At 35.0% G+C, this 11,489-nt stretch overlaps 1 protein-coding gene across 2 annotated transcripts; it reads left to right on the top strand.

Annotated features, from left to right (window-relative positions):
• The first annotated feature begins 213 nt into the window (after positions 1-213).
• Positions 214-9,325, top strand: LOC126854953 (homeobox protein 5). Of its 2 annotated transcripts, XR_007688170.1 has the most exons (9): positions 214-960; positions 3,222-3,714; positions 4,084-4,180; positions 4,321-5,066; positions 5,187-5,348; positions 5,694-5,953; positions 6,078-6,865; positions 7,304-8,483; positions 8,522-9,325. XR_007688170.1 is itself a non-coding variant. In XM_050602159.1 (8 exons), the coding sequence occupies exons 1-8, from the start codon at positions 914-916 to the stop codon at positions 7,366-7,368; spliced, it is 2,658 nt and encodes an 885-aa protein (XP_050458116.1). In that variant the 5' UTR covers positions 214-913; the 3' UTR covers positions 7,369-9,325. The 2 variants fall into 2 exon arrangements, 1 of the variants encoding a protein (XP_050458116.1); XM_050602159.1 differs by having other exon boundaries at positions 7,304-9,325.
• The last annotated feature ends 2,164 nt before the right edge of the window (positions 9,326-11,489 follow it).

The raw sequence follows: 11,489 nt of genomic DNA on the forward strand, positions 1-11,489 counted from the left end.
ACGTATATGACACATTCTAGTAACTTACTAGGCTCTCGCGTTCGTCGTCGTGACATGAAAACGTCATTTTGCGCGCGATTTCCGATGTCTTTTCGAACGCGAAGCATATGAACGGTCTCGCGACTCGATTGCCCGACACATTCGTGGTAGCATCTCATATGCGAAAGAGAGAAAGAGAGAGAGAGAGAGAGAGAGGGAAAGGAGGAGAGGGTACGTGACGGAGAGAAAGAGAGCGAATTCGCGAGTTATCGTAGCGAGAGTGCTTGGCGGCGAATATATATCCCATATCGTGCGAGAGAAGAGACGTGTTTATTCGCTCTTCGCCGAGGATATATTCGCGGGGAGCTACATACAAAGGTGGAAGAACTCGGAAGCGCGCGCGACCGTTGACGCGTTCCTTCGTCGACTCCTAGCGATCGCCGCTCATCATCGACCCTTCACCGATCCGGGACCCCATCGCCGTTTTTCTCTCCGTGTCCCGTCGAGTGTGGTCGAGTATCGCGTGTTCCACGCCACACGCATCTGACTTCGACGTTACGTTATATATACGTTCGCCTGCTGCTGCGAATGTGGACACTTTACGGTGCGACGTGCCATCGCCACCGCCACTGTGCGATCTCGGCGAGATCAGACGTGGTTCACCGTCGTACACCGACGAGTGTCATCGCACGCTTGTGAAACAGTTCTCGCTCGCAAAGGATCCGATTGTCAATCCGATTACACGCTGCCAGCAAGAACGAGAGCGACAGCGAAGAGATAGATAGAGAAAAAGAGAGGGAGGGAGCAGAAGAAAAAACGAGAGTGAGAAAGAAAGAAAGAGAGAGGGAGAGAGAGAGAAGAGGCCGCCCGCTGACCGTCCGCTCCGTCGCTCCACACTTTCCTCCCACCCAATTGGTATCAATGTTGTCTGGCAATGGTGTGTAAGGAGAACGTGGTATCATGGTTTGGGAATCTGTCCAGGTAATGTGTGAATCGGGGAGGAAGCGTCGCGGCGCGAGACGACGCGACGCGATGTGACGCGACGCGACGCGACGACACGATTCTTCCTCTTCGAGATATTTCAGGAGTAATTTTTGCGTAACCGTGGACGCGTCGTCGCCGTCATACGACCCGCGTTGCGGTATCGAAGGCCTCGACGCCGTCGTATCCTGTAGTATCTGTTTTCTAGTACATTAGAAGACAATCTAACTTTGCCCCAACTACACCAGAATATACATATACATACATACATACATACATACATACATACATACATACATATATATATATATATATATATATATATATCGTGCTTGCAATTTGCATTTTGTCTCTTGAATCATTACAAGTCTTTAGACTTTAGATAATGATCTTTGGTATTATTGAAAATCTTTAAATGCATTATACCATTTCCTGTTGTATTACTAGTCAACTATTCCTTGATCCGATTGATACAAATTACTTCTGTCCTTGTCGTCTCGTAAGTTCTACGTTTTTTGTACGAAGCGACTCTTTTAATCAAGAAAAATTACTTTTCATTTTTTTCACATTGGTTCCATGCATCTCTTATGCTAGCAGAGCTTATGCTGCACTCTCTAGATTGTTCTTTAATTATTTTCTCTTAATAAGAATGTGTAATTTCTTGTCAGTATAACTTTTATATTAAACATATATATGTTATGTGTAATGTACAAAATGCAATAATGATATTTGTCATTATATTACAAGTCTTAATATTATGCATTAATTTTACTATAAAGATAAAAATAAAATAAGAAAGAAATTTTAAGACAAAGATATATATATATATATATATATATATATATATATATATATATATATATATCTTTATATTTGATACCATTATCACACTTATTTGTATGTATATATATTTAGACTTATAAAAATAATAAAATCTAAAATAAAAAAATTTTTGATAAGGTTAAAATAAGATGGCTAAACTATATCAAGTCTTTCAACTCCTTCAACACTTTTTTGCTTTGACAAAATGCAATTTGATTGTTGCACACACACACACATTTAATTGCTCTTTTTTTATGTACAAAACTCCTCCATAAATATGTGAATATCTAAATTCTAAATAATATATTATTTCAATACTTATACGAATAATGATCTATATTTAATTTTTAGTGTATTAATGCATGATATTTCAACTATCAATGATTGCATAAGACAGCCATATTGTCATATATATAGATATAAATTAGAACATATATATGAGATACTGAAATAAAATATATATAGGAGTGTTAACTTTTTAAATGATTCAAAATTATATTATTACTAATAAGATTATTGTGCCTAGAAACATGTATGGTAATCGTCTTTTTAATAATAGTAAAAAATTTAAAATTATTTACTTGATCACATTGTTTTAATCTACTCATTACTTGTTTGCAACTTGCATAAAATGTTCCACTTATATGTCAATTTTATCTAGAAAAAAATATTTTATTTTGTTTAACAAATATTTTTTTGTTAATACAAATCTTCTATGGCCTTTAAAAAATCTGCATAAAAAAATTAAATATATTTTGAGATTCTTTATAATTTTAGCTATTATATATTGACAAAATTGTACTCTATCTTTTCGATCTTTATAAACACTTTAGATTTTGAAAGAGAAGGTTGTTATGTATATATTTGGAAACAGATTTAAATATCTTATTATAATGTGTTTTTATTTTTATTTTTTTTATAATAGTCTGAAGTAAATTAAAGAGGAGCAGAAAGGTCAAATCCTAATAAAATGAATGTGAAAGCAATATTCAAAAGCTATTTTAGATGATAAAAATTCTCTCATAAAAATTCTAAATATCATAAAGTTTCCAAATTCAAAGGTATCATAATCATAGTACCTCTCTATTATTGAAGTTTTATAGATTTTCTTAGTTTAAAAAAAATACTAAGGCCATTCAATTAATTATTAATATTTGATTTATAATGTTAAAATTAAAAATATTATATATAATCATGGCAAATATATATTTATTTTATGAATGGCAAATTGATAATTCAGTTGTCTGTTTGCAGCTCTCCAAATTTACACGATAAAGAGTCCATTCGAAGGAGAAATTTCTACAAAAGTAGAATTGAGAGAGGCAATTAAAATTATAACAGTATTTAGAATTGTCACTTTCAAATAGGAGCATAAAGATTGTTGATGATGTCGACGCGATATTGTGTTCCGTACTAATATATCACTTTTATCTTTTTAGTTATAAACGTATCGATGTGATGTGCACATTGCTAAACATGTGCTTGCCGTTTGAAGTACGATACCTTGGCACATGCATCGAGGAGATCGGCAAGCGGGATTATAATGACCTGCGCGACACGGAGCATCATGCGAACAATGCCTCCGACGTGGCCGAACTGACGACCTCCAGCGTGACGGATAAACGCACGCGAAGAAAACTGGCTCTTTACATGGCACTATTGCATTCCTGCAATTACGCCTGCGCGGTGATCCTGTACAAGAATCTGTCGAATCTCGATCATCAGGAGGTCATCAATCTGATAAACGGAACTACCTTTAATGCGGATGATCAACCTCTGGAAGAGTTGCTACTGCTGTACACGATGGCACTGAATCATCCGGCCTTCACGTACGAGCAAAAAAGCGTCTTCGGCAATATATTCCTCAAACTCCAGGAGGAAGAAGCTCGTCTGAACTTCTCAAAAATAAATTCTTCTTTTAAACCGTCACAAGTAATGTATGATATTCCATCTTTCCTTTTTTTTTTCCACGAAAAAAGACAGTAATCATTTATGACATGTTTTTTTTTTTCTGTCATTTAATGCCTTGTGTTTTGTATTTTTTAAATCATTATTTTTTTCTTGGAAAATCATGATAAAAATTTTGTAGATTTATGAAATATACATTAATTCACAGTTATTGTTAAGTGTAACTCAAGGAATTTTGTTATATAATAATCACAAAATTTTTATATTATTAACTTCTTTAACAGTTATATGATTTCGTAATATTTTTAGAAAAAATTGGAAACTGTTGATTATACATAAATGTATACTACATATTTTGTGCACAAACATAATACATAATTTAAATTTATGCAGGGTTGTACGCCGTGCATGAGCACGAATGAGAGGCTAATGGAGCCTGAAATCCCGAGTAGCTGTTTAATGCCACCACCGCCGATGCAGTCTTATCACGGTACGCTATGTTTCACACATTTTAAATGTATTTTAAATGTTAATTTTGAATATTATTTCTAGATAAACTTTTTTGTAATATAATGTTCTTAAATGCTTCAGTATATATATTAACAGTATTATATGATATGATACTTACAGGAGAAATTGCAATGAGGAATGCTATGGTCACTGGAATGCCACCCGGCCTCACGATACCTCCACCAGGATTATGTCTGCCCAGCCCGGAGCAAATGCCTATGGGATCCGGCGGTACTACTCAATACGTTCATCTCGGTTTCCCATCTATGAACCATATGCCGCCTGCATGGACGGGTCAGGTTATGATGGGAAACCAGCTGATGTATCACACCGGCGATATGTTGGCTTACCCACCTTCTCCCTTAGTCAGCCGCCAGTCATCGCCGTCCCAATCACGATCCCCTAGTCGTAGCAACTCGCCGATGGGTCGTGGCAGGAATAACGTCAACCCGCGCACTTCGTCCTCGCAAGTAATCCACTCCACCTCGAATACGCTCACGACATCATCGAGCGGCTCGAACAGTCAAACGAGTATCTCCGGCTCGAACGCTATCAATAGCAACAACAGTAACAACAATAGTAATAGCAGTAACAACAGCAACAACAATTCTCTACCACTCCTCGGCTCAAGCAGAAGTCTTCCTAGTCAACAACCGTTACTCCCATCGTCGCGATCCGTTCCTCTGCCTATTACGAGTACATCGACCTTCTCTCGGCATAACTCTGTCGACAACGCTCCGGCGACTCAATCAAAACAACCACTGTCACGACTCAGGTCGTCTAATTCCGGAGATTCTCTCCGGGAGACTCTAGGCAAGGAGATGCCGAACTTTAAGAGCAATCTGCAGAATTTTTCTTTAGACGAAGTAAGTAAAACTGTTTTTTTTTCTATTGCTATGATGGGTAGGGGCGCCGGATGTGTAGATTATATTGTATCGCGCGTGCACAATTTGAGATTAAATCATCTATATGTGTGGATGTTACAGATCAGTAGGTTGAGCGATGAAGATTTGAGGGAAATTGGCTTGCCATCGAACGCGGTTGGACAATTGAGGAGTATAGTCAAGAGTCAAACCAACGGCTTAAATCAGATTTCAGGGGATAAGAAGCTGGACAATACTAACAATACCGAGATACTCGAGAATGAAGTAAGATTATATATAGAGTATATATCTTAATATATAGTAAACTATTTAAAAGATAAGAATTTCTTGGTTAATTTGAATTTATATTTCTTTAAAGTCGAGAAATAAATGATAGTTTTTAAGTTTTAATTGAAAATACAAAATATTCTGCAAATTAAGCTTTAATTTTTATGCATTTTTTTGTTTTATTTAAAAATAAGCTTTAAATATTTTTTTATTTGAAAAGATTAAAATTGTAAATGCGATTTACATCATTATAGAATGTTGTAAATGAATGTCGTTTATATCACGTTATATCACGATGTTCAGCGTTTTTTAAGTGCTAATGTCATTTATTCTGCCATATAGAATGTACCAAATATGGAGGTCTTGGGTGATAGCAGTAATTCAAGCGGGAAATCGATACCGTTACAACAAGAACATCCGACGATGCATAATTATCAGAATCACGTAACTACTCACAATGTACGGCGTTATCCCATGCCATCGATAGACCCCGCGCCAATACAAATGTATCCTGGTCCGCCACAGATGTACACAGCTCCGAATTCATCGTGTTATGCTTGTCTCACTGTACCAGTAGCTGGAATGCAAAATCGGTTTTCACGGTATATACAAACTTTAATTAAAATCCAATGCAAAACTTAATTGGAAAACATATCTTAACATTGAAGGAGATACACATATATGATAATGATGATCCTATTTTGAGACACACATCGTACGTTTCAGATGCAATGCTCAGCACATGTACTGCCTTGCGCAACTGCAAGCGCTGCGGCTCGATTCCGAAAACAGTCGGCATTGTTCTCAGAGCAGTAGCTCCGATAGCACCGGTAGCAGATCACCTCCGGAAACGCCGCCAGCCGTGCCGTGGGTAGGCAGTGACAATAATAATGGCATCCCGCCTGTCAACGACCACATGAATTCAGTGCATTCGGCGCCGCCCTCGCATATCGCGTCGACATCGACGTCTCAGCCGATGCAGTCATCGGTGCCACCGGAGAGCAGACAACTTACCAGAAAGAATCCGCGCACGATGCGGCAAAAGAGCCAGGGGATGCTCAACGGACTCGGGAACAACGGAAATAATGGCGGACCGCCGAATCTACCGCACTGCGTCTCCTTTCCAGGACCACCGACGCATTCGCAGCTTGCATATTTGCCGCACGGTCACGCCTTCCCGGCTGCGCTGCGGCCCGGTAATAGCGGTATTTATTCCAATTTCTTGCACGGTCCGTCCGCGCGACCAGCTTACCCGTATCAGCCGAACGGCGAGATCATGTACTCGTACACGGGACATCCCGTCACCGCGTCCGGTAGTACTCCACCGCCACCACCAAATGCGACGGCCGCCGCGACGCCAGTGCAAGCGTCGTACATGCCGCCTACGTCGGTGGTGACGTACGCGACGGCGACGGTTATCCCGCCAACGAAGATCTCTTGCTACAACTGCGGTAGTAATAGTCACCTTGCGATAGACTGCAAGGATCAGACAATGGAGGACCTCACGAAGAAAGGTACGTCCTCCTAATTAGGCGCATTATGTTAAACATGAAGAAAAGGCATAAACTACGTTTCTGATTTGTCTCATATATATAACAAAACTTTATTGTTTTTAAACTAATTCCAGTGAACTTTATCTCAACAAGATTTTAATTTAAACTTTAGTTATTGTATAAGATAGCTAATATTCAAAATTAAAAATTTACACGATATTACAAAAAGATTATAGATAAGAAAAGTTATTTAAAATTGATAAAAAAAATAGGATCTGGGATCTATTGATCTGGGATTTCTGGAAATCATAAAAAGATAGTTTAGTGTTTTTTTTTTGGGTGGGGGAGGTATTTTCTTATAGTTGATTGCACACTTGTATGGCACATAAGTACTGAGTGCAAATTTGAATCATTCACAAATTGTCATCACAAAAGAACACGAAATCCTTTTAATTTCAGCCCAGTACCGACTGGATTATACAATAATGAAGCAGCCTGGGGAATGTCCGAGTTCCGACAAGTGATCCCCTGCGGACCACTCCGCCAGCACTTATTACAATGATCACCGCCACTATGACCGCAACTATTGCCATCATCGTCATCACCAACACCATCACCATCACCAAAAACAACACCGCCACTACTACCAGCAGCAGCACCATCACTGTCATTCTAATTATTATCACCAGTATGTCACCAATGTGCACCGATCTAAGGACAAGACGTTGCGAGATGACGATTGCTACCGTTCCTCATTTCAGTTCTCGGTAATTTTTCTCAACGTCCTATCATACAATCACTATAACAACGACGACGCTAATGCTAACGTTGACGATGACGGTGACAATGACGCCGATGCCAAGCACGACAGCGACGAAGTTTTTCTAACCGAGAACGTTTCGCGATTCACGGTACCGGGTATATCTTTTACAAGTTCTTATGTATGATAATGTGATCGCAAAGTAATTTAATATTGTGTAAAAATAGAATGTAGTAGTATATTGTGTACAAAGAAAGAGCAGAGGCAAAAAAAGAAAACAAAAAAAAACAAAAAAAAAAAACGAGAAATAATCGAGAGACCGCGCCATACACACTGGAACACAATGTCTTGTCTGTATTTCTTTTACCGTAGGACACCGTTTCGAGAGGTTTTTGGGTTTAAATAATGACTCGCGTCCTTCTAGCGACATACACATCTGTGAGCTATTTATCGCTGCGACTCCCAATCTCTGCAGTGGTCTCCTATTCTCCTTCCTCTATATCCCCAAATTGTTCTCTTAACTATTAGCTGTAAGAGAACATGCGAAGAATGGATAAATAATGCATTGTGCTGTAAACAGGGGTAAGGAAGCGAGAATTATACGAGATTCGACTATATTTAGCAATCGATACTTTTACTTCTACTATGTCTATGCTATTATTATTATCACTACTATTAAACTACATTACTTCTACTATCGCCATTGGGCTCTACGACATTTTTATGTACATATATTTTTCTCAATTCTTACACGCGCGATGAATTGATAATGACGTGTGAAAAGAAAAAGCGTATAATATATATGTGAGATAAACATGTATTTTTGTGTGTGTGTGTGTGTGTGTGTGTGTGTGTGTGTGTGTGTGTGTGTGTGTGTGTGTGTGCGCCTGCGTGTGTGTGTGTGGGTGAGTGGAAAGTATGACGGTGAGTGAATGTGTGTATGCGTATGTATCTATGTATGAATGTGTACATGCGAAAGAGATAGAATGCAAGAAAAATGAAAGCTAAACGGAAGAGAAAGGGAGAAAATGAGAGGCAGAGAAAATAGAGGAGAAGAGTGAACAAGAAACCAAAAGTGTTCGATCATCTAAAGCCGTCGTTGCGCTCCTATGTATGTGTTTGTTCCGCGTACGCGTGAATGTATAAAAAAAAAGCGCGAAATATATATTATATACTTTATATATATACTTTATATATATAAAAAAATATATATATATAATATATATTTCGTAATTATACATATGTCTCTGCTGCTCACAACTCGTTTCTTATCTTATTGATAGCTATAGCTAGACGGCGATTCTCATATTATTATTATTATTATTTATACACGAGTAGTCATGCGATTGCACGTGCATTTGAAACTATTTTATACGACTTTTACGACCGATCACCGGTGTCTTTGAACGCGAAATCAAGCGTGAAATCTTTTTTTTACGCGTTTGATTGCAACAACATTAGTGTGATTAAGCGTGGTTAATCTCAATCTTTTTCCTCCCTTTGTACATCTGTGTATTTCTGTCTACATTATAGAATTATTATTTAAAACAGGAGAATCAAGAGCGATTTTTTCCACGCTGTTAACATCTTGAGAACTGCAAGATTCTTAAGAAGCACAGATTCTTATGCAGATTTCAAGATATTTTCAGATTGGATCAACAATGAGATATACAATGCATTCTACACTTTAAAACTAAAAATACACAAGTTTTATTCCTTCATCCTTTCTTAAGACATTATTTATGGAATCTTTCATTTAGTTTTTAAGCTAATATAGAAGTGTATAATCTGCGCGCTTTGTGATATAAGTTTAAAAACACAAAAATTTTTTGGTAACATACGTTATGCGAATCTTAATTTAATAGCGGAAAACAAAATGGGTTAATTAACCAAAGCTGCAATACACTGGTTGACGCAATGGATTTTTTAAAGAATAAATATGCAGGATAAAGCTGAAAGAAATATATGAGTAAAACGTGGCAGCTAACTAGCAAAAAATTGTTGATGCATTTAAAATTAACTTTCATCAACAAATACAATACATACAGTTTGAACTCTTTGCACAAAGTCGGATCTTGAGAACGAAAATTTTTTCCATCTCATAAAAAAATAATAGTATATATTTTTTCGTACGAATGGTGATAGCGAAAATGGTAAAAAAAAGTAAGGACAAAATACACAAATTTGCAAGATAGCTGGAAAATATTAACTATATACGGAAACCTGAATAAAATAGGGAATATAAGAGGGAAACTTATGAGGGAAATGATGAAAATGTTACTATACAGAAATGGTAAAAAATTAAAAAAAAGAAAAAATAAAATAATATTGGACATTTTCTGAAAAATATATAAAATTATAATGAATATATAAAATCTGATTTTATTTAATTGTTTTTTAAATAATCATAAAACGCTCGTTATTAACGCAAAATCTTACGTAAGATAAAATCAAACTATATCGGCTGTCATGAATGATAGGGAAGAACCGAATCAAATAAATTTGGTATGTTAAAATAATGCATTTTATTTAATCGTCATAGGTTGTCAGAAAAGATTATTTATTCTATAGCTGTGCAAAATGTAATGAAGTAATATTATTATGTCATTTTATTATTTTCATTTTTGCATTACTGCAATCTCCTGCGTATAATTGAAAAACAGAGAAGAATTAAAAAAGGTGTATATTATCAAATGTTCGCCCATGTTTCGTGACTTGTAAAAAGCTACAATTTTTCAATCGATTTGGGATTCGCATTTTCTTTTTATTATCATATAAATGCATTTTCATTAAATTCTTTTAATAACATTGAAACAACGAAATTGTTTATTAGAAATGCAATATCAAAATAAAGGCACTTGTTAGATATTAATCAACGTATTTTAGCGAAAAATTAAGTTAGAACTTAAAGATGATATTTGCCTTTCTTTTTTTTTAATTATATTTATGCATAATTTCTGACTTTAATTTTAATGATAGATTCTCTGATGAATTTAGGATGGAGTCAACTTTTTTTTTAATCAAAATGTTTAGACTTCGATAATTTCTAAGTTGAGAAATTGAAAAAGAGATTTTTGATAAACTTCAGAAGAATAATCAAATAAACAATAAACTTGCATTCTTTAATTTAATTCAGATATATATTATAATAATAAAAATCATCATTTCTGATAAATTTATATACAATATATATAATAAAACTCTTATTTAAAGCTTAGTTACAAAGATAAATTATATATATATATATATATATATATATATATATATATATATAATTTATCTTTGTAACTAAGCTTTAAATAAGAGTTTTATATATATATATTATATATAAATTTACCAGAAATGATGATTTTTCATTATATTATATATATATATACTATATATATATATATATATATATATATATATATATCTGAATTAAATTAAAGAATGCGAGTTTATTGTTTATTTGATTATTCTTCTGAAGTTTATCAAAAATCTCTTTTTCAATTTCTCAACTTAGAAATTATCGAAGTCTAAACATTTTGATTAAAAAAAAAGTTGACTCCATCCTAAATTCATCAGAGAATCTATCATTAAAATTAAAGTCAGAAATTATGCATAAATATAATTAAAAAAAAAGAAAGGCAAATATCATCTTTAAGCTTTAAATAAAAATTTTATTATTATATATTGTATATAAATTTACCAGAAATGATGATTTTTCTCTGAACATTTTTGGTAAGAAAAAAAATAGACTATAGGTTCAGAGAATTCATCATTAAAATTAAGTTGTGGATTATTCTGTATATCTGACTATTGTTATAAGTTTTAAAAAAATGACATTTTTTATTTCCGTATCATTTTTTTTTTCAACTGCATTTCTTTGATTGTTAAAATTTTAAC

The sequence above is a fragment of the Cataglyphis hispanica genome, chromosome 15 (genome assembly GCF_021464435.1).
Source record: "Cataglyphis hispanica isolate Lineage 1 chromosome 15, ULB_Chis1_1.0, whole genome shotgun sequence".
Taxonomy (NCBI): Eukaryota; Metazoa; Arthropoda; class Insecta; order Hymenoptera; family Formicidae; genus Cataglyphis; species Cataglyphis hispanica.